This window comes from Hemiscyllium ocellatum, chromosome 4 (assembly GCF_020745735.1).
Source record: "Hemiscyllium ocellatum isolate sHemOce1 chromosome 4, sHemOce1.pat.X.cur, whole genome shotgun sequence".
Taxonomy (NCBI): domain Eukaryota; kingdom Metazoa; phylum Chordata; class Chondrichthyes; order Orectolobiformes; family Hemiscylliidae; genus Hemiscyllium; species Hemiscyllium ocellatum.
In genome coordinates this window covers 66,115,116-66,139,035 of record NC_083404.1, presented here as the reverse complement: position 1 = coordinate 66,139,035, position 23,920 = coordinate 66,115,116, and the positions used below count along the sequence as shown (strand labels likewise).

General features: G+C 40.4%; 1 protein-coding gene across 1 annotated transcript in view; it reads left to right on the top strand.

Annotated features, from left to right (window-relative positions):
* The window catches only part of fbxo15 (F-box protein 15), a 64,079-nt gene extending 43,242 nt beyond the window's left edge, over nucleotides 1-20,837 (top strand). Inside the window, exons 7-11 of the mRNA XM_060824021.1 lie at nucleotides 1,209-1,338; nucleotides 6,172-6,254; nucleotides 8,787-8,932; nucleotides 12,385-12,509; nucleotides 20,568-20,837. Coding sequence (XP_060680004.1) covers nucleotides 1,209-1,338; nucleotides 6,172-6,254; nucleotides 8,787-8,932; nucleotides 12,385-12,509; nucleotides 20,568-20,837 — 754 coding nt within the window. The remainder of the gene's footprint in view (nucleotides 1-1,208; nucleotides 1,339-6,171; nucleotides 6,255-8,786; nucleotides 8,933-12,384; nucleotides 12,510-20,567) is intronic.
* Nucleotides 20,838-23,920: the final 3,083 nt, after the last annotated feature.

Below are 23,920 nucleotides of genomic sequence, written 5' to 3'. Positions count from 1 at the left end.
TGATAGATGGCATCTAGATCTATGTGCTTGTTTATGGTGTTGTGGAAGGAGTGCCGGGCCTCTAGGAATTCTCTGGCATGTCTTTGCTTAGCCTGTCCCAGGATAGATGTGTTGTCCCAGTTGAAATGGTGTTTTTTTTCAATCCGTGTGTAGGGCTATGAGGGAGAGGGAGTCGTGTCTTTTTGTGGCTAGCTGGCGTTCATGTATCCTGGTGGCTAAGTTCCTTCCTGTTTGTCCTACGTAGTGTTTGTGCCAGTCGTTGCATCCCAACACACACAAACGAAGCTGTATCAGAACACTATTCCAACGAGCCATCACACACTGCAGCACAGACGAACTTCGAAAAACAGAGGAGAACCACCTATACGACGTATTCAAGAAGAACGGATACTCAAAAAACACAGTGCGCAGATTCCTCAAGAACAAACCATGACAAGCAAAAACACAGCCAGAAACCCTAACCACCTTACCATAGAGCATTGTATAAACAAAACAAATCTGTGATTTTTATGAAAGAGGTCCTGTTTAACAAATGTATTAATGTTTTTGATGCTGTAGCCAGTAGGTGGGGAAAGGAAAGCCAGTAGGAGAAGTGTACTTGGATTTCCAAAAGGCATTTAATAAGGTTTCACATGGAAGGTTAGTACACAAGATAAAAGCTTGTGGATCATATATTAGAATATATACAGTGTTGGTTATGGGGCAGGAAGCAGAGAATAGGTATAAATGGAGCACTTCCAAGTGACAGTCTGTAACAAAGATCAGTGTTGTGACCTTGTTTTCACAATCTTTTTTAAAAGCTTAGATTGAGAGTGTGATTGTATCTGAGTTTGTTGAATATACAAAGCAAGATGAGAATGCAAGATGTAATAAAGATTACCACTAAGTGGTCCTCAGCTCTGACTTGCCTTTTTAAAATCTTTCTGAGATGACACTCCTCAAAATCTATTTCGTTAACCTGAAAATTTGGGCTTTTTTTTTCCAACCAATTTGCATTCGCTTTCAACTTCAAACATGTGGTAAACATTCTGCCAGGAATTCCCTTAAAACTAAGGCGTCCGGTATTACTATGAGAATCTATTGGTTAGCCATTGGACCTTTTAAACCATTAAATGTAATCTTTATTTTCTAAGAGAAATCATAAATAAAACTGAACAATCACTGAAATTGATTCATGTCTTGTTACTAATTTCAACTTCCTTTTTAAGGCCTCGCCGGCGATCTCTATTTGCGGAATATGATCTCACAAATCTGGAAAAATTGAGTACGTATGTAGGTGGAGACAAGCTCATCAAGCTGCAGTGCTTATACCCTGGCATGTTGTTGGGATGTTGGCAAGTGAGTTTATACAGTTTCAATTTATTTTAGGATCTTAACTCACCAAAAGGAAAGAACTACCAAGTTATGCTTTGTGTCTAAGTAATTGGTTAAAATGATGGAAATAGAGCGATACTCTGATAGAAATATTTGGCATTTAGGCAGTCCCTCTTGATTCCCTGAGTTTTAAGATGACTGGTAAGTCTGAAGAATGATCTATTCACTCTGCCAGAAGCAGAGACTTGGTGCTTGAAGGTTAATGTAATTTATTTATTTCAAGGTTTGCATACATTCTTAAATTTGCCTTTGCAGGTTCCCATCAGTCATCAGGTAAGTAACAAGCTAAGGTTTCCTATGTATCGATGAACATTTTGACCATTTCAGGGATGTTTTGAGGAATTGTTAAAACATTTCTGCTATCAAACCCAACTGGGAGTTTAGAATGCCTTAGGTGTCAGCCATTTGATGAAGTATCCCAACGAGAGTAGTTAAGTAGCATCCTGATATTGTGCAAATTGTCTTTGGAGAAATGTACCTACCTTTGTGATTCTGAAATATTACATTATGTAAGGGATAATTCTTTTCAAAAATAAACAAAATTAATCTTCTTTTACCTTTTAAAACTATCTTTCACCTTGAGTTATTTAAGATACAGTAATAACTCAATTTGTAAATATTGCATTGATTTATATTTTTTAAAGTTTATTTGTGGGATGTGGATGTTGCTGTTTGGACTAGCACTTTATTGCCCATCCCTATTGTCCTTGAGAAGGTGGTGAACTGCCTGCTTAAATTACTGTAATTCAAGTGCTGCAGGTCGACTTGCAATTCGATTAGGAAGGGAATTCCAGTATTTTGGCCCAATGACAATTCAGGAAATGGCAATATACTTTCAACAATAGATGATTGGACGACGAGTGGCTTAGTGGAGAATTTTCGGTTGGTTCTGTTCCCATGTATCTGCTGCCCTAATACTTTTAGACTGCATTGGTTGTGGGTTTAGATGGTGATATCTAAGGAACTTTTGCAGTGCGTCTTGTAGTTAGTATACACCTATGCTAATGAGCATCGATGATAGAGAGAATGAATGTTTGTGGATGTGGTGCTATTCAAGTGGGCTGTTTTGTATTGGATAGTGTCAATCATCTTAAGTATTATTGAAGCTGCACTAATTTAGGCAAGTGGGGAATATTACATCACACTCCTAGCATATAAATGGTGAATGTACTTGGGGGTCATGAGGTGTGTTAGTTCCTGCAGGATTCCTTGCCTCAGATCTGCTCTTACAACTGCAGAGTTGTTTTTAGTTGATCCAATTCAGTTTTTGGTCAATGGTAATCCCCAAGATGTTGAAAATGGAGGAATTGCTGTTAACATCAATGAGTATCAAAGTAGGTAGTACTCCATCACACCATAGTTGTGTTCCAGAGAAACCTTGCTTAATAGAAAATTGCTTAATAGAAATAATGTGGCCTATGGGAAAAATGGGGTTAAGGGCAGGCTACCAAATAAAATTACACATGATTGCTCAAAAATCATCCAGACATATAACGCAAAGTATAGGACAGCCTGAATGAAGGTTGAAATCCTATTTATTAACAAACAAAAGGAGATTTAACACAATACATTTAAAAAAATGTAAGAATGCTGTTCTCTATACAATACCTCTCACAGAAAGCTGCTTTATAGGCAGTTGACATTGGTGCATGCGCAGAACAGCATAAAGAGCGGTACCGACATTGCGTATGTGCGGACACCAGAGCATGTGCAGAATGGCACAGAGATTCCTGCATGCACATCTGTGCATGCACAGAACAAAATGTGCAAACCAATCCCTGCTGAAATCGCGCTATTGCATACAGGTAAGCATTCTCCAAAATTACCTTTATGCTGGTTAGATTCTCTCTTGTCGGAGACGGTTGTTGCCTGGCAATGTGGTGGAAATGTTACTGGCCTCTTGATGGCCCAAGCTTGTTTATTGTCCAGCTGTTGCTGCGTTTGGGCATGGAGTGCTTCAGTATCTGAGAAACTGTGAATGGATCTGAATGGTGCTGAGCACTGCGCAATTGTCAGTCAACATTCCAAATTCTGACTTTAAAGGGAGGAAGGTTATTGATGAAGCAGCTGATTATGGTTGGACTTAGGACATTATCGTGTGGAATTTCTACAGTGATGTCCTGGACCTGAGATGCGGATATTCAGCAAACACAATTCATGGTATCAGAGTTTTCCCTCTGATTTTGTTTGGGATCCCTGATGCCAGATTTAGTCAAATGCTGCCTTGGTGTCGACGATGGTCACTGTCTTCTAGCCTCCTGATTTCATCTGTTTTTTCCTTGTTTGAAGCAAGTCTGTAATGAGATCAGGAGCTGAGTGGACCTGGCAGAATACAAACTGAGTGTTGTGAGTGAGTTATTGCTGAGCAAGTGCTACTTGTTAGTACTGTTGGTGATCTCTTCACTGGTTGAGAAATCCTGTTGGGGCGGCCTGCTCTCCTGCTTTTACTGCACAGAATACATGTGGACGATTTTCTACATTTTTGGCTGGATGTAGTGCCAAATGGTAGCTCCACTGGTTCAGCTTAGCGAAGGATGCGGCAGTTCTGCTGCATGAGTCTTCAATGCCTCTTACAAGAATGCTGTCAAGGTCTATAACCTTTTGCTGTATCCAGTGCCTTCAGCTGTTTCTTAATATCACGTGAGTGAATTGAATAAGTTGAAGTCTGCCATCTGTGATGCTGGGACCTCTGGAGGCGGACGAGATGGATCATTGTTGTAAGACCTTCAGCCGTATCTTTTGCACTGATATTCTGGGCTGCCTTATTAGTAAGGCTGGGAATATGCCATCTCCGGTGAAGTATTTGATGGTCCGCCATTATGTACAACTAAATGTGGTAGGAGTGCAGAGTTTAGGTCTATTCTGTGGGCAGTGGAATTGATTTCTCCCTATCACTTGCTGCTTATGCTGTTTGGCATGTAAAAAGCTCTGTATTGCAATTTCACCAAGTTGACACCTCATTTGCAGTATGTGTGGTGCTAATCCTGTCATGCCCTCTTGCATTCTTCATTGAACCGGGGCTGATACTCTGTCTTCATAGTAACGGTGTATTAGGGGATATGCCAGGCCAAGAGTTTCCAGGTTGTTTTGGACCTCAGTTCGGGCCCTCAGTGCCTCATGAATACCCAGGCTTGAGTTGCAAGCATCATATTAATGCCAAACAGTGTATCCTCAATGTGACAATAAGGTTTCCTATGCAAGGACTGGTGCAGTGGTCTCCTGCTGATACTGGCTGTAGCCTCCATGATCAACACAGCTGCCTCACGGCACCAGGAACCTGGATTCGATTCCACCCTCTGGCAACTATCTGTGTGGAGTTTGCTTATTCTACTCGCATCTGCAATAGTTTCCTGCAGGTGGCCACATCCAAAGATGTGTAGGATTGGCCATGCTAAATTGCTTATAGTATGCAGGCTAGGTGGATTAGTCTTAGGAAATGCAGAGTTACAGGGGTAGGCTGGGGGAGTGGGTCTGGATGGGATGCTCTTTGGAGGGTTGATGTGGACTCGATGGCTAAAATGGCCTGTTTCCACACTGTAAGGATTCTAGGATTTCATATAATAAGGAGGACTCCACAGTTCGACAGGACTGAGTTTGACATTGTCCTGTTCAGTACCTTGATAGAGGCCAAATTGTCCAATTGGTTCCATTTTTTTTCATTTTTCGTGGTCTGGATGGCTTGCGAGGTCATTACAGAAGTAGACAAAAGTGAGGACTGCAGATGCTGGAGATTAGAATAGAGTGTGTGGTGCTGGAAAAGCACAGTAGGTCAGGCAGCCTCTGAGGAGTAGGAGAGTCGATGTTTGGGCAAAAGCCCTTCAGGACTGAGGCTGTGAGCCGAGGGGGTGGTGAGATAAATGGTAGGGGATGGGGATTGGGGGGAAGGTAGCTGGGAGTCAGGAGTAGAGTCAACCACATTACCAGCTTGAAGTAACATGAAGGCCACAATGGATAAAGACAGCAGTTTTTCTTCCCTAAAGGACATAGGGATTTTTACAGCAATGAACAGTGTTTTCTTGGTCATTATTAGCTTTTTAATTCCAGATTATTAAAAAAATTCAAATTTTATTTTGTTCTGGTGGGATTCTGCTGTGTTGCTACTTTCAAAGTGTCTCTATAGAAATCCAGACTAAGAACTATGTGTACTAAGAATAGTGAGCATATTAGCTTTAGGATAATTTGATCTGGAAATAACAAAACAGAATATTTGCAAATTAGAAAATAATTTGGCTTCCAAATTGTTTAAAATTTGAGAATGATAAGAATTCAGCTGGGCTTTTAAAAATAATTGTTTTCTTCTCATTGTAAGAGACACTTTTTCTTAACTAAATCTTATAATTCAGTTGTACTTAACACACTAAATTAAATTGTATAACCTGAAAAATGTGAAGTCCCAATCTTATTTTTTAAATGCATACACTTTGGTTTATGATGCTCACTTTTTTTTGTGTGTTCAGTTCACTTTGATGTTTATGTGAATGACCAAGCAAGCTAGCCCATTCAGTCAAAATAATTTACATTTCCACAAAGTCGTTCATAAACCAGGTTTATCCACATTCCTAAATCTTGGAAATGCGATTGTAGTATTTAACCAACAAGAGAGAAATTAAAATTCCTTGCCTGTTCAGCAGCTAGCATAAGGTTAAGAACAACAAGCTTGATCGTCAAAATGATTCTGCATTTTATTTGATTAACATTTGTGATAACAGTGGTAGCAGGATGATGTCTGTGATAACGCAGTTTAAAGATAAAGATTGTGCTCTTTTTCACACCCCACAATTTTTAAAAAATGTTTAGGAAGATGGAGAATTGGCAGTTATCATTGCAAGTTTTCACTGCCATCAGCTCATTGAGAAGAGTACTTTCGGATCAGTCACTTGGTAAGGCAAATTCTACTTACACAGTATATAAAATAAATGATGATCATAACCTTTAATCACTTGGTAATTGCAACTAAATTGCGTTGGATTTATGAAAAAGGATTTTATTATTTTAGTTACATTTTGCAAAAGAAAACTTGTATCTGGTTCAATGGCCAGGAAAATGGCAAATGAAGTTCAATCCAGAGAAAGTAATGCAGTTGAGGAGGTGAGATAAGGCAAGAAAATGTGCAATAATTGGTAGGTTTCTGAAAAGTGTAGAGAAATAGAGTAACCTTGGAGTGAATGCCAAGCCTGAAGACAGCAGGATATATAAATGTGGTGACGTGGACAGACAGAGCACTTAACTTCCACTCTTGGCCAATAATGGTTAATAGTATTATGTAAAAGTCTGAGGTATACCTCATCAGAGTCCTGCAAACAGTTCTAGCCACCATATCATGGTAAAGATGTGATTGCACTAAAAATGATACAGAGGAGACTTTATGAAGATGTCAAGAATGGCAGCATTTTAATGGTTGCATTTTTGTAAGCCAGCTATGAGGCATGATTGGATAGGCTGCATTTGTTTTCTGTGCCAGTGGTATATGATGACTCATGACATGCAAATCTTTTTTTGAAGTGTGAAATACAGAAGATATCTAAAGAGACTTTGTGGGAAGGAGTCTTGTAGAGGATTCAGGTGCACAGATCTTTAAAATGCAACAAATAGGTGCAGAAAGTAATGGAATGCTGGAGGATTGGAGTATAAGGATGCAGAAGTAATGCTGCACTTTTTAAAAAAAAACCCTGATTATGCCCCACTTGGAGTGGTGAGAGCAGTTCTGGGAGGATATATTGGCTGTGAGGTTTACAAAAATGATACCAGGAATTTGAGGGTAACATTATTTAGAGGATTTAGAAGTTTAAGATGTAATCTGCTTGAAGTCTTCAAGACATTAACAGGAAAAGATAGATAAAATATTTCCACTTGGGGATGCTAGAACTAGGGAGCATATACTGAAAATTATAGCCACACTGTTGAGGAGCGATATTGGAAAATATTTCTACTGACAAGGGATAGTAAGTGTTTGGAACTCTTTCCACAAATGGTGGAGAACGCTGGGTCAGTTGTTAATTTTAAATCTGAGACTTTAATAAACAAATGTATTAAGGGATTTGGGGAAAAGGCAGGGATGTGGAATTATGCTGCTGATCAGCCATGATCTCATTGAATGGCAGAACAGACACAAGAGGATGAATGGCATACTCCTGTTCCTGTGTTCCGCATCAAATCTCTTATCAGCCCGTATCTGCAGTGCACTGATCCCTTCCAGTAACCCAATTGTTAGCATTGATGCGTTGCAGTACCAGAGACCCGGGTTTGATTCCAACCTTGGCACACTGTATGTTTGCACGTTCTTCCTGTGTCTGTGTGGGTTTCCTCCCATAGTCCAAAGATATTCAGGTTAGGTGGATTCCAGCATCTGCAGTCCTCACTGTCTCCAGTTAGGTGGATTGGTTGTGATAACTGTGGAGTTACAGGGATAGGGTGAGTAGATGGGTATGTATAAGATGGTCTTCAAATGGTGTGGACTTGATGGGCTGAATGGCCTCTTTACATACTGTAGAAATTATAAAATTCTCACCAAAAGACCACTATAAGGTGAAAGGTAAAGTTGCTCTAGTCCCAGAAAGCCATAGAGCTCATTATGCAACCATTGTCACTACTAAAGTACTTAATTGCTTGTAAATTGCTTTGAGGCATGTGGCAACCATGAAAAATGTTAGAAATTCAAGACAAATTATCTATCTCTTGTTGAACAGAGGCAGTGACGGAAGGTGTACAAAACCTGAGGGGCTCTGATCGAATGTCAATAAAGAATTTGCTTTCATTTGTAGAGAGATCAATAACCAGAAGGCATTGACTTAAAATAATTGGTGAAAGTGTTAGAGGAGTGCTGTAGAATTTCTTTACCCAGAGGTTGATGGGGTGTTTGATGGTCATTGCTTGAAAGAGTCATTCATCCCGATAAGTAAATACTTGAGTATGGTTCTTATTTTTCACTGGTGACATAAGGACTTCAGTGGCCAGGCCAGCAATTATTTACTGTCCCTAGTAGCCCTTGAGAAGGTGGTTGTGAGCTGTCTTTCTAAACCACTGCAGTGTGCAAGTGTTGTAGTTAGACCTAGAAATCTGTTGGAGAGGGAATTCCAGAATTTTGTCCCAGCGACAGTGAAGGAAAGGTGATAAATCTCCAAGTCAGGATGGTGAGTGATCTGTTGCCCTTGTCATTCTGAATGGAAGTTGTCATGGATTTGAAAGGTGCTATCTAAGGATTAATCTGTATTGTAAATATTAAGTCTGTATGTTGCTACATGAAAGATTGTAATCAAATTATCTTATCTAATTATTCAGTGTTACTGTACTGATGTTTAAATGGCATCAACATGTTGATACTGTTACATCATACATTGAAAGTTTTACAGCCTTCAGGCTTCATTTGCCTAATTCATTTACCTTCTCTTTGTTTAATGTTTTGAAAATAAAAGCCAATATTCGCCACCACCTCATGAGCCAGTGTTGGATGATATTGATCCAGAATATGGGCTGCATGGCTACCATTGCCACATTGCCTTACATAATGGAAAAAGTTGTTTCATGTCTGGTAGTTTCCATAACATCTTCTGTAGAAAAGGTAAGAAGGCTGTTATTTTAGTTCCTACTGCAGCTTTTTTAATGTGTGAAAGAAATTTGCAGTATCAGTTGTTGCACCTTCTTGTTTTAGTGGTTCTGTTCGCTGAGCTGGAAGTTTTAGTTGCAAACGTTTCGTCCCCTGGCTAGGAGACATCATCAGTGCTGTGGAGCCTCCTGTGAAGCGCTTCTTTGATGTTTCTTCCGGTATTTATAGTGGTCTGTCCTTGCCGCTTCCGGGTGTCAGTTTCAGCTGTCCGCTGTAGTGGTTGGTATATTGGGTCCAGGTCGATGTGTTTGTTGATGGAGTTTGTGGATGAATGCCATGCCTCTAGGAATTCCCTGGCTGTTCTCTGTCTGGCTTGCCCTATGATAGTAGTGTTTTCCCAGTCGAATTCATGTTGCTTGTCGTCTGAGTGTGTGGCTACTAGGGATAGCTGGTCGTGTCGTTTCGTGGCTAGTTGGTGTTCATGTATGCGGATTGTTACCTGTCTTCCTGTTTGTCCTATATAGTGTTTTGTGCAGTCCTTGCATGGTATTTTATAAACTACATTAGTTTTGTTCATGTTGGGTATTGGCTCCTTTGTTCTAGTAAGTTGTTGTCTGAGCGTGGCTGTTGGTTTGTGTGCCGTTATGAGTCCTAAGGGTCGCAGTAGTCTGGCTGTCAGTTCTGAAACGCTCCTGATGTATGGTAGTGTGGCTAGTCCTTTTGGTTGTGGCATGTCCTCGTTCCGTGGTCTATCTATTAGGCATCTGTTGATAAAGTTGCGCGGGTATCCGTTTTTGGCGAATACCTTGTATAGGTGTTCCTCTTCCTCTTTTCGCAGTTCTGGTGTACTGCAGTGTATTGTAGCTCTTTTGAATAGTGTCCTGATGCAGCTTCGTTTGTGTGTGTTGGGGTGGTTACTTTCATAGTTTAGGACTTGGTCTGTGTGTGTTGTTTTCCTATGTACCCTTGTGGTGAATTCTCCGTTTGGTGTTCTCTGTACTATCACGTCTAGGAATGGGAGTTGGCTATCCTTTTCTACTTCTCTCGTGAATCGGATTCCTGTGAGTGTGGCTTTGATGATCCGGTGTGTTTTTTCTATTTCCGTGTTTTTGATGATTACGAACGTAATCCCGCAGGAGGCTCCACATCACTGATGATGTCTCCTAGCCAGGGGACGAAACGTTTGCAACTAAAACTTCCAGCTCGGCGAACAAAACCACTACAACAAGCACCCGAGCTACAAATGTTCGCACAAACTTTGAACCTTCTTGTTTTCCCCCTTAACAGTGCAGGTAAATTTCCCTTGCTTTTTTTATTTGGTGTGTGGTTGATTACAGTGCACTTCTAAATATTCAACTTGGGATTACTGATTCCACTTGATTATCCAGCCTAAAATCTTCCCTTTCTTTCTGCTGCTGTTATGTTATGCCTTCATTTTCAGGGATACCTGCACCCCTTTTATATCTTCTCTAAAAGTTAATAAACTTGAAATATTTAATTCTCAAATTCTGTTATTTTGTAACCACATTTCACTAATAGGTGTTGGATCAAATGCACCTGCGCTATTAATTTTACTTTTGAGAATACTTCCATGTGTTCATATATATTGTCTGCTATTATCTTTCTTCTGTTACCTTGGTCAATAATGAAATATTTTCCTTGAACTCTTTGCCCCTTCTATCCACTTGTTAATGTTTAGCCAAATTCTGCACAGCCTATGTGTTTCTCTTAGCCTTCTCTGAATGCTCCTATCCTCATTCAGGAGTTGAGAAACATGTGAAATTTCCTAGATTTTTGCTTTGCCGAGGCAGTGAAAAACAAAACAAAGAACTGTGGATGATGGAAATCAGAAATTGCTGGAAACCTCAGCAGGCCTGGCAGCATCTATGAACAGAAATCAGTGTTAATATTTTGGGTCCAGTGATCCTTCAGAACGTTTTTCAGTGATTTCTAATTTTTGTCTGGACCATTTGTCTCCGTTTGATTTGTTTGTCTCACTGGCTCATCTTCTTTTTGGCAATACCATTACCCGTGTCCCACGAAGCAAATTTTTGTCTCCCAGATCATTCATTCGAGCATACAGTTAATCTGCAAATTTGTTTATCCTATTCCAACCTGTGTTTGGATGAGGAAAAAAAAAATCGCTATTGTGAGGTTTGCTTTGTAATTTAGAGTCAAACCCCGCCTCCCCCCCCCGACTCTCTTGGAAGAGCATCATTCCAGGTCCTGCCTATATTATTGGTTCCTCTGTGAACCAGGACAACTAATTCTTCCATGCCAAGTTCTTCTGTTGACTGTTTTTTTAAAAAATGTAAATCAAACTGCTGGATAGCTTTCTAGCTGCAACAAAAATGGAGTCTATTTGAACTCTGCACTGAATTCAGATAGCCCTGCTGGGGGCTCCATGTGTGAATCACATGGTTCCCCTACAGTTGTAATTGAAGATAGGACATCTAAATCCAGATTCCAGATGCCATTTTTTTGTTATGCTGCAGAGTCTTCATGACTCCGGGAGAATCCATGGCTAGTTTTGTGTGACCTTTGGATCAGAAGATGTACTGGAGAGTCTGGGAGTACTTCTGTGTCGCTGAGTGAAGCCAGTCAGCCATATATCAAAATAAACCCCTGAATATTAAAAAAACTTCAACGTAATTCTGTTCTTGTGAGTAGGATCGCACATCCATGAATATCATTTATTGTATCCGTTGCTCCCGATGCGGTCTCCTCTACATTGGGGAGACTGGGTGCCTCCTAGCAGAGCGCTTTAGGGAACATCTCCGGGACATCCGCACCAATCAACCACACCGCCCTGTGGCCCAGCATTTCAACTCCCCCTCCCACTCTGCCAAAGACATGGAGGTCCTGGGCCTCCTTCACGCCGCTCCCTCACCACCAGACGCCTGGAGGAAGAACGCCTCATCTTCCGCCTTGGAACACTTCAACCCCAGGGCGTCAATGTGGACTTCAACAGTTTCCTCATTTCCCCTTCCCCCGCCTCACCCTAAGTTCCAAACTTTCAACTCAGCACTGTCCCCATGACTTGTCCGGACTTGTCCTACCTGCCTATCTCCTTGTCCACCTCTCCTCCCTGACATATCACCTTCATCCCCTCCCCCACTCACCCATTGTACTCTATGCTACTTTGTCCCCACTCCCACCCTCCTCTAGCTTATCTCTCCATGCTTCAGGCTCACTGCCTTTATTCCTGATGAAGGCTTTTGCCCGAAATGTCGACTTTGCTGCTCCTTGGATGCTGCCTGAACTGCTGTGCTCTTCCAGCACCACCTAACCCAGAATCTGATTTCCAGCACCTGCAGTCATTATTTTACCTTATCAGGTCATAATTGCTGAGACTAATCGATGTTTTCTTCTTAAACCTCCATTTTCAGTATCAAAAGTGCTTTGATTCTAATTGTATGATCAGTGGTTTCTGGTATTTTGAATTCAATGCTCTCGCCCAATTTCAGAGTTCATCCAGAATGGCTTTTTGCAAATAACAGTTATCAGTTCAAATAAAGAATCACAGCACAGCACCATCAGTGGAAATCTCTACTTACCTTGGAATGTAGAATCCCTAAAAGGAAGTATACAGGTGTGAGAATTTGTATTTTTGTCCTGATTATAGTTTTTTGATTTGCAAATATTTCAATCTGAAGCTGTTTTCCCATTCTGCATCCATCATTGGGTCACCTATCTGATTAAAATGTAAAGAGAGATTTGCTTCTATCCATTTATTTCTTTATACTGTATATACTGGAATATTGGTCAAATTTTTTGATAGTTCTTTTAAGGTTACATTTATGGGGTCAACTATTACATGGATACTGCTTTTGAGGGGCTGAAATTCATGCCTGTCAAAATTCATACCGTATCATTAGCTGAAACCCAATTGATCTCTAAGTGAATAAAGAGGGATAAAACGATAAATTACGGTAATTCTGAAGACTTTGGGCTGAGCGGGATGACTGACAGATTGGAAAGCCAGAGCTGAGCATGATGGCTGACACAGTGATTCATAAATGTTGATCTGTTATCGGTGAAGAACTAGGATTGACTTTTACATGAGATATATGGAAAATTCCAGTTTTTTTTTACCAGAAACAGATGGGTGACTTTTCAATGAGATCGACTCTTGCTCGAGTATATATGGTAGCTGCTTAATGGTATGAGACAGCAGTCTGGTGTTCTGCATCTCACCAGATAATGGAAGAATGTTTAGTTTCCATTCAGTAGCATGGCTGAAGCTGACAAGTCAACAAAATGTTAAAATATGTTCTTCCGCTCCAAGATTTTTGGCATTTTGGTGCTCTACAATGGGAGTTGAGAATTGAATTAATGTTTTCACATATCACAGCCAGTGTAGCAGTTGCCATATTTCAGTGAACAATCGCTAATGCATTGTGGAGATATTACATGATTGAGATTCATCTTATTACTTTTTTCTTAATAATAGTAAATATTCTTTTCATCATGTCATAATTGGTTTGCTATTCAGTCTATCTGAGTGTAAAGGTGGTATTTTAAAATTTTTCTTTCATTTTAATTGTGAACTGAAATGAGAAAAGAAATTACTTAAAAGCCAAGGATTATTGAAAGATTGCTGCACTTTTTTTCAAAGTAAGTAACCTCTATGTTAGGGTAAAAAATGAGGTCTGCAGATGCTGGAGATCACAGTTGAAAATGTGTTGCTGGTTAAAGCACAGCAGGTCAGGCAGCATCCAAGGAATAGGAAATTCGACGTTTCGGGCCGAAACGTCGAATTTCCTATTCCTTGGATGCTGCCTGACCTGCTGTGCTTTAACCAGCAACACATTTTCAACCTCTGTTAGTGCTGCTTACACAACTATTGGTTCAAGCAGTGTGCAAGATCTAGTTGCAGATGCACTGGCGCCAAGGGATATGTACAAAGTAACTGATAGAAAACTGGTTACCATTCCACAACTGTGATTGGCTTGAAGGTAGCTCAACAGCTTTGTGGTGAGAGTTTTTGGGCAGAAGCCATTGGACCTCTGGAGGGGAAGGTGCTGTTTTTTTTCTGTGCAGTAAAAAGCAAGTCCAGCCTCTCATCAGTTACTGTAAACTGTGGTTTTAATAACCAGCAAGTCCAATATTTAAAAAATGTGAACCAATTGCCCTACAATCCTGCAAGTCAGTGAAAGTACCTGAAGAAGGAAACTCCAGAAACAGTGTTCTGATCAGCGTAAGAATCCCAGTCTTTCCTTTTTTCTGTCTATCTATACGTATAGAGCAGAAGTTTTATAAGTAGGTTTAAGTTTCAGTTAGTAGAGTTAAGTTTCGATGGTTCTTAATTGTTTGTATGTAATAAATGTATTTGTAAGAAATATTATTTTAAGTATAGGAACCTGCTCTGTGTTCAGGAGTTCTGTATCCAGTTTAAAATCTTGAACTTTTGTGATGACTCTGTCAATGACATGGTTGGATTTCCAGCACTCTACTCCAGTAATCCATAACAAATTGAGGCAGAAATATTTTTCACTTTTGTTTTAAAAGTGATGCCTGTTGCCATAAGTACATGAGACATGGAGACAGAAGTAGGCCATTTGCCTCAGATAAAATCAACCTGTTCAAACATGTAGGACTTGAACCTAGACTACTAGCTCAAAGATACCACTACCATTGCACCACAAGAATCTGTGGTCCACCATTCAATGAGGTCATAGTTAATCTGAAAAACCTTAAAGCCACTTCCTTGTCTTTTTCCTGTTACCCTTTGTTCCCTTACTGATGATGAAATGTGTATACCTCTCAGCATCGAATATTCTTAAAATACCAAACTCTACAATACATCTTTCCTTTGATACCAGGCACCGAAACTAGTATTCCAGTTGTGATCTGGTTAGTCCTTGTGTAGTTTGGTAAGACATCCCTATTTTTAAACTTCATTCCTTTTGAAATAAAGGGCAATATTCCATATACATTCCCTATTATTCACTGAACTTGGTTGCTAGGGTACTTGGATTCATAAGTGACCCCTAAATGCTTCTGTGCTCTGGCTTCCTTCAGTATTTCACGATTTAATTAGTATTCAGTTGCTCTATTCCTTCTAAAGTGCATAATCAACCATTCTCTCACATTTATAGAGCCATAGAGATGTACAGCATGGAACAGACCCTTCGGTACAACCTGTCCATGCTGACCAGATATCCCACCCCAATCTAGTCCCACCTGCCAGCACCTGGCCCTCATCCCTCAACTCTTCCTATTCATATACCCATCCAAGTGCCTTTTAAATATTGCAATTGTACCAGCCTCCACCACTTCCTCTGGCAACTCATTCCATATAGGTACCACCCTCTGTGTGAAAAAGTTGCCCCATAGGTGTCTCTTATATTTTTCCCCACTCACCCTAAACCTATGCCCTCTAGTTCTGGACTCCCCGACCCAGGGAAAAGACTTTGTCTATTTATCCTAGCCATGCCCCTCCATAATTTTGTAAACCTCTATAATGTCACTCCTCAGCCTCCGATGCTCCAGGGAAAACAGCCCCAGCCTATTCAGCCTCTCCCGAAAGCTGAAGTCCTCCAACCCTGGCAACATCCTTGTAAATCTTTTCTGAACCCTTTCAAGTTTCACAACATCTTTTCTGATAGGAAGGAGACCAGAATTGCATGCAATATTCCAACAATGGCCTAACCAATTTCCTGTACAGCCGCAACATGACCTCCCAACTCCTGAACTCAATAATCTGACCAATAAAGTCCTGCACAGTCGACATGTAACTGAGTCCAGGGTTTACCCAGCCATTCCCACAAATGTGAGGGAACTGCTGCTAGTAATCTTTGGCCTTGGCACTCTGGGCACTGCTCCACCAATGCAGCCATGTCTGCATCCAATCCTGGCCACATTATATTTCATCTGCCAAAGTTTTACCCACTCATTTAACTTGTCCATATCCCTCTGCATACACTCATCCTCACCACTTGAATTCCTGCCTACTTTTGTTATCCATAACTTGGTGATTATCTATTTATTTCTGTCATTATTAAGTAATTAATAAACATTGTAAGTAATTATGGCTCCAGCACTGATTCGTGTGGCATGCCACGAATTACAAGGAGTTGCCACTCTGAAAATGCTGCTCTTATCAAAATTCTGAACTGTAGCTTGTGGTTTTTGTGTAAGTTATGTCAAGTTTTTTGGAGGGATTCTTCCAAAGTGCATAATCAACCATTCTCCCACATTTTATAGAGTCATAGAGATGTACAGCATGGAACAGACCCTTCGGTCCAATCTGTCCATGCTGACCAGATATCCCACCCCATGATATCTGCACATGGGGTGCTCATGCTGCACATGATAGCAACATTTATTATATCTGATTAACTACATACCCTGTTGCTATGGAATCCCTCATGTCTGATTCTATTCCCATCTCACTGTGTACTGCTCCTTGACCAACTTACTACTGTGGATATCTGCTGAAAGACCATAGTTCATGGTGCCCATGCCATATTTTAAAGACTGCTGTGCACCCATATGAGGTCTAGCACCAAAGATGTCCTCCTTAGTCAAGGGTGAAATCTGAACAGTGAGAGGGAAAATAGTGTTGCAATTTACCACAATGCCAGGTAAGGGTTGTACTCCTCTTTGCTATCTCTCACCCACTTTATCTGTGCTACTCTACTATCTCCCTTCTTGGCTCATGTTCTTCCCTCACTTGTTCTTGTTTCACCCCTGTGAAGCACTTCTAACCATGGACTGGTTGCTGCCCACTTTCTTCCTTGGGACACTTCACCATCTCTCAATCACCTGCATCAGTATGACTGTGCCACCCTTTCATTCTGAGAGAAGACAGCCCACAATGCAGAAGAAAGGGCCCAAATGAAGAGAGGATCCTGGCCTTCGCAGGAGAAGACTGGCCCCATTCCTGCCATCCATGTTCTGACAATGGAGTAAGAACCACTCTTCATTCCACTGTAACTCTGATTTAAAAATAGACTGCTTTTATATATCATTTCTAACCACTGACCATGACCATTTCTCTCTCTCTCTTTTGACTTCTAGATACCACTGGCATGTCTGCCTCTGCAGAGAAACAGCTGGCTCTGCCAAAAGCTGATACTTTGCCCTCTGAGAGAAACTATTGGCAGGACTGCCTTTGCACTCACCAACAGCTCAGGTACTGACACCTTGGTGGGAACATTAATGTTAGAATGTTGGGAGCACAATCTGGTGAGCACCTCACTGCAACAGTTCTGCAGCTAGTCAAGGAAGACATGTCTCTAAGTGCTAACACTCAGGACTGCTAGACCCTGCTTAATCCCAGGCAGGAGGAGACCAGGCACCTTCTCAGTCTCAGGCAGTAGAACATAGAACATTACAGTGCAATACAAGCCTTTGGCCCTTACGTTGCGCCGACCTGTGAAACCAATCTCAAGCCCATTCAACGTAAACTATTCCATTTTCATCCATGTATTTATCTGCTGACCATTTAAATGCCCTTAAAGTTGGTGAGTCTATTACTGTTGCATGCAGGGCATTCCACAGCCCTACTACTGAGTAAAGAAACTAGCTCTGACATCTGTCCTCATTTTAAAGCTACGTCCCTTCATACTGGCCATCACCATCAGAGGAAAAATGCTGTCACTGTCCACCCTAGCTAACCCTCTGATTATCTTGTATGTCTCAATTAAATCACCTCTCAACCTTCTTCTCTCTAATGAAAACAGCCTCAAGTCGCTCAGCCTTTCCTCATAAGACCTTCCCTCCATACCAGGCACCATCCTAGTAAATCTTCTCTAAACCCTTTCCAAAGCTTCCACGTCCTTCCTATGATGTGGTGATTGGAACTGCGTGCAATACTCCAAGTGCAGCTCCACCAGTGTTTTGTACAGTTGTAACATGACCTCATGGCTCTGAATCTCAATCCCACTACCAATAAAAGCCAAGATACCATTTGCCTTCTTAACAATCCTATCAACCTGGGTGGCAATTTTGAGGGATCTTTGCACATGGACACCTCTCTGTGCATTTACACCACCAAGATTCTTACCATTAGCCCATTGAAGAGCTCTGACCCGAAATGTCGAATTTCCTGTTCCTTGAATGCTGCCTAACCTGCTGTGCTTTAACCAGCAACACATTTTCAGCTACTTACATTAGTCCAGTAGTCTGTATTCCTGTTGCTCCTTCCAAAGTGAATACTGACAAAGTATTTATTTAGCGCTTCTCCTATATCCTCTGGAAAGGGCCCTATGTTGTCAGCAATCAGGGTCGTCTTCAGAATGTACATGAAGGAACAGGAGTGGCAGATAGGTATGTTGGGAAGCATTGTCCAGAAGCTGCAGCAGTGCAGCAACTGATGTAGTTGTCTCGCTGTCTCCGTGGACAGGTTGGTGGTTGCCATGGAGAGAGAAATCTAGCATACTCAACATTTGCTGAAGAGCTGGCCTTATTCATTTTATTGTCCCAACCGTTGGTCCTCAGGATCTGAGGCATGGTGACAGATGGATGGGGAGCCTGGTCCAAAGAGACAAGGCTGTGCAAGAAGGCACTCAACCATAGGAAATAGGAATAGGAGTAGGTTGTTCAGCCCCTGCAGCCTGCTCTGCCATTCAATCGGGTCATGACTGATCTGACATCTCTCATCCTCAATTTCTTACCCTTTTTCCATATCCTTTGATTTCCCCTTCTGGTTAAAAAAAATTGTTTGGACTTTAAATATGCACATGGATTCTGTCCCCACAACTGTCTGTGACAAGGAGTTCCAAAGAGACTCAATCCTCTGACGGCAACTTTATAAATACTCCCAGTGTAAGCGCTGTCTGAGTCACTTAGTGATGATCCTGTTTCAGCTGGTTTTAAGTTAAGTTATTGTTTGACTGAAATGCTTGAGAGGAAAACTGTCCTGCTTAAGGCTAACAATTGCACCATTTAACCTAAAGTTTTATTTTAATGCCAACTAGAAGCTAAACTAAGTTTGTGCTAATGACCTTCCCTCCATCATAAGGTCAGAAGTGGGAATGTTGGCTGATAATTGCATAATGTTCAGCATCATTTGTGATTCCTCAGATACTGGTACACTCTATTGTCAAAAAGCAACAAAATCTGGGCAATAACCAGGCTCAGGCTGAAAAGTGGCAAATATCATTTGCAACACACAAATGCTGGTCAAACATCTCCAGGAAGAGACTATTTAACCACCATCCCTTCCAATGATGTTACCCAGCTGTGAACATCCTGGAGGTTACTATCAACCAGAAACGCAACTGGACGAGCCAGAAAAAAACAATGGCTACAAGAGCGGGACAGAGGCTAGGAGTATTCTGGCGAGTAATGACAGAAAACCTGTCCCCTCTCTGCAAGGCTTAAATCAAGAGTCCCCACTTGCCTGGATGAGCGCAGTTCCAACAACCACTGAAGAAGCTGAGGGACACTATCCAGCACAAAACAATCTACTTGATTGGCATGACATCCACAAGCATCCATTCTCTCCACCACCGACATTCAGTAGAAGCAGTTTGTACTGTCTACAAGATTCACAGCAGATATTCAGCAAAGGTCCTTAGATAGCACCTTTCAAACTCACGAACACTTCCACCTAGTGCAGCAAATACTTGGGAACACCACCAAGCCACTCACTATGCTGATTTGGAAACATGTCACCATTCCTTCTGTGTTGCTGGGTCAAAGTCCTGGAATTCTCCCTGTAAGGGCATTGTGGACTACCTACATAACATGGACTGCATTGGTTCATGAAGGCAGCTCACCATCACCTTAAGGACAGCTATGAACAGGCAATACATGTTGGCTAGCTGGTGATGCACACCTCCACAAATAAAGAAAAATCGGCTTTCTTATCCAATAAATCAGCACATTCAGTACTAGTTCCCACAACTGACTGCCATTCAATAATTTCTGTTGCATTACGTTAAAACCTGAAATTAAACTAAGGAACTTGCATTTATATATCTCCCTTCATTGTTTATGGATTTCCTTTCATGTATTTCATTAGTTGGGAAACTTGAATTGTATTATAGGGAAACGCAACAGCAAATTACCTGCTCAGGTAACCTTTCTTAGTGAGATTACTTAAGGGGGCAATCCAGTTGATTATTCTTGAATAATACAGTGGAATCTTTTACACTTACCTTAGAGATCAAGAAGGGCTTCAAAAACTGCATCATTGACACTGCAGTACTATCTCAATATTGAACTGAAATGTCCATGGCGAGATTCTACACTACTCTGAAAGGGAAGTTAAGTTCACGACCAATACTGGGCCAATACTGAGCTAAGGTTGACAGCTAATCTGGTAGTGCTGTCATTGCACAGTCTGCTACATCTCTGCTGAGTTTATTTTTTGCATTGGAATTTTGATTTGATTTATTGTTGTAACATGTACCTAAGGGCAGTGAAAAGATCCGTTTTGCAAGCAGTACAGACAGATCTCAGGGTGCTTAGACAGAATGAAGCATACAAGGTTACTGCTGTATAGGAGGTGCACAAAGCGAGATCAACATTAGATTTGGAATTAGAGGTGCATTCAGCAGTCTTCATTTCAGCTTTTTATTTTCAGATTTCCAGCATTTGCAGTACTTTATTTTTATTACCAAAGTTTTGATGTTAGTTACTGGATTAAACTTGTGGGATTACTGAAGCATTAAACTATTTGAATTTCTAATTTCAGCACTGTTGCTTAATGGATGTGACTGTTCTGGATGAAGCAGAAAAACCATTTTGGAGTGTAAGCTCGCCAGTAGCTCTGCACTCAGTTAGTACATCTACTATAAGATATAGTTACCTGGGCGAGAGACAGGCAATTGATTACGAGGATCCAGAAGGAAAAGTTCATATAGAGCTAATGTGGTTGGAAGAAGAACAACAATATTACATTGTCAACCTTGTCCTTTATTTTATTGTTAAAAAAATAAATGCCTGGTTTGCAACAAATTACTAATTGTCCTTATGAAGCCCTATGTGGCTGACTTTAGTATACATCTGTTCCATGCACATAAACTAATGTTCCAATCTGAGTGAGTAATTAGGCTGAATTCTGTGAGGATTTCCAAGATTCAAAATTGAGTTTATCTTTACAAAATAATTTTGTATACAGTCAGGATCCCAGACAATTGGATTGCAATCTCAAATTCCTTTCTTTCTGATATTGGTTGCTTCTATTTTAAAATGATGCTTATTGTTTGCTCAAGTTACCCAATATTTTCCTGGTTACACTAGATAACAATCATGTTTTCAGCCAGAATTAGTACAGGAGATTGCTGTCTGTCCTGTTACATTTGTAATTTTTAGGATAAATTGATATGACAAAATTTGCATGACTTTCATAAGACCCATTCTGCAAAGGGCGACCTGCTTGCACCTTTGCTTAACTCTTGCCTTTTAAGACGTCCAACATTGAATAACTTCTGAGGTTTGGAGATTCTGGATAAAAACCTCAAATAAAAGGAAAATTAAAATAAAAAGTGGGCATAGAAAAGTAAGTGAGTTGTAAACTAACTTCAGATGCCTTTTGTTAGAAGTGTAGGAAATCCTGTATTCGAACTTTATTTTCTTGTTTATGTTGTGATATGTAATCTTTACCATATTTCCTTAAGTTAGACCTGCATTACCAATGCTCGCATTCTATTAGTAGCTGAAACTTCTACACATTTAATTTGAAAGAAGTGTAGACCACTTCTTTTCTGTTCTACTTTGATTCAAAAGGCCTCAATCAACTCCAGCAGTTGAAAAGCTGGTCAGTAAGTTTGTTTCTAGTTAAGCCTAAGGATGCTGATGGAGACTGTTCAATTAGTTGAAGTGAGGCTTTTGGAACTTAATAATGCAACTGATTTTTAAATGTTAGGCCATTTTGGACAGCTGTTTTCTGTCGTACTTTGAAAGGGTAATTATAGCAAATGGATTCACTATATAGTCACTTTGAATTTTTGTAGAATTTTCAAAATTGGTGCCGGTTTTCTTAGGATATTTTGACATTAAAAGCTGGAATGTTTTAAGTAGAAAACGCGCAATAATATTTCTGAGACCATTGTGCACTTATTTAATCAACTGGCTAACATTGCCATTTTAAGAACCATTTGTTCTAGCTGTCCAAACAGTTTAATATTTAGAAGCGAGTAGCCTTCCGGTTCTTATCAACTTATAATTGAAAAGCGAGCATAATTAGTAAGATGTTAATTAAAGCATTTTTCGAATTCAAGTATATTCTTTGTCCTGTTGTGTTCTATCTTTTTATAACAAGCTTCCTGTTCTGTTTGTTTTAACTGCAGTAATAACACATGGATGGCAAAAGCTGTTTATCAGGCTACAGTCTGTGACTTTATTTTAGCCATTTATTGATGTTGTCAGTTTCAAGAAATGTGGAAGCTCACTTTATTTTACTGAAAGCAGGTTGATATTGACAGTCTCAGATTCTTGCATCAGTAATGCTGTAGAAATCTTCAGCTCCTTTTCACCAAAAGCACTGAATAGAACAATGAGAATGCATTTAAAACTATATCTTTGTTTTCATGAAGATCAGTTTGTCAGTTGTGTGACAGTTTAATTATGCTTCTGCTTAATGGTTTAACATTTGGGAATGATTAACAAAAAAAAAAGTTTTAAGTTAAGCAAATGCAACAATAAATTAATCTTTTGAATATATTTTAATTGGTACATTCATTTCTGGATAAAAAGCGAGTATGTGACAAAAACAGTTTTGATGTTAAAGCTTCTCAAATTCTCTTAAAACAGCTTTATTTTTAACTACACAACTTAAAAGATTTCTCTTGTTTATCAAAGATTAGAATTATTAAAAACCTTGAGTTACTTTATGTATTTCTGGTACCAAATCATCCTCCTGAGTTGGCACATCATTTGGAACATCTGCATGGTGGTTGATTTGCATGCTGGAATTTTTTTCCGTTTGATGCATCTCGAACAAGGCCTGAATGACTGCCTGGAGGGGACAAAAATATCCTTGACTGGGGGCAGATGTTCGCAGGTAAAGGGACAGCAGGAAAATGGGAAGCCATCAAAAATGAGACAAAAAGAATGTAGAGAAAGTATATTCCTGTTAGGGTGAAAGAAAAGGCTAGTAGGCATAGGAAATGATGAATTATTAGAGAAATTAAAGTTTTGGCTAAGAAAAGGGAAGCATATGTCAGCAGATTTCAAGTGAATCTTCCAAGAGTATAAAGGCAGTAGGAGTATACTGAAGAATGAAATGGCTTTGGAAAATAGCGTTAAGGAGAATACAAAGGAATTTTATAAATACATTAAGGACAAGAGGGTAACTAGGGATAGAATAAGGCCCCTCACGGATCAGCAAGGCATGTTACATGTGGAGCCACAGGAGATGGAGGATATACTGAACAAGTATTTTGCATCAGTGTTTACTGTAGAGAAAGACATGGAAGATATAGAATGTAGGGAGGAGCTGGATGTCTTGAAATGCATAAAACTGGATAAATCCCCAGGACCTGATAAGGTCCACCTCGAACTCTGTGAGAAGCTATGGAAGTGACTGCTGGGTCCCTTGCTGAGATGTTTGTATCATCGATACACTCAGGTGAGGTGCTGGAAGACTGGAAGTTGGCTAACGTGGTGATACTATTGAAGAAAGGTGATGAGGAAAAGCCAGCAGACTATAGACTGGTGAGCCTGACGTTAGTGACTGGCAAGTTATTGGAGTGAATCCTGAGTGAAAGGATTTACATGTATTTTGAAAGACAAGGACTGATTAGGGATAGTCAGCAGAGCTTTGTGCAGTGGAAATCATGTACTCGTGAACTTAATTGAGTTTTCTGAAGCAGTAACAAGGAGGAGTGATGAGAGTAGACCAGTGGACATAATCGATGTGGACTTCAGTAAGGCGTTCAACAAGGTTCCCCATGCGAAACTGGTTAGCAGGGTTAGTTCTCATGGAATACAGGGAGAACTAGCCATTTGGATACAGAACTGACTAGAAGGTAGAAGACAGGGTGGTGGTGGCTTTTCAGACTGGAGGCCTGTGACCAGTGGTGAATCGCAAGGATCAGTGCTGGG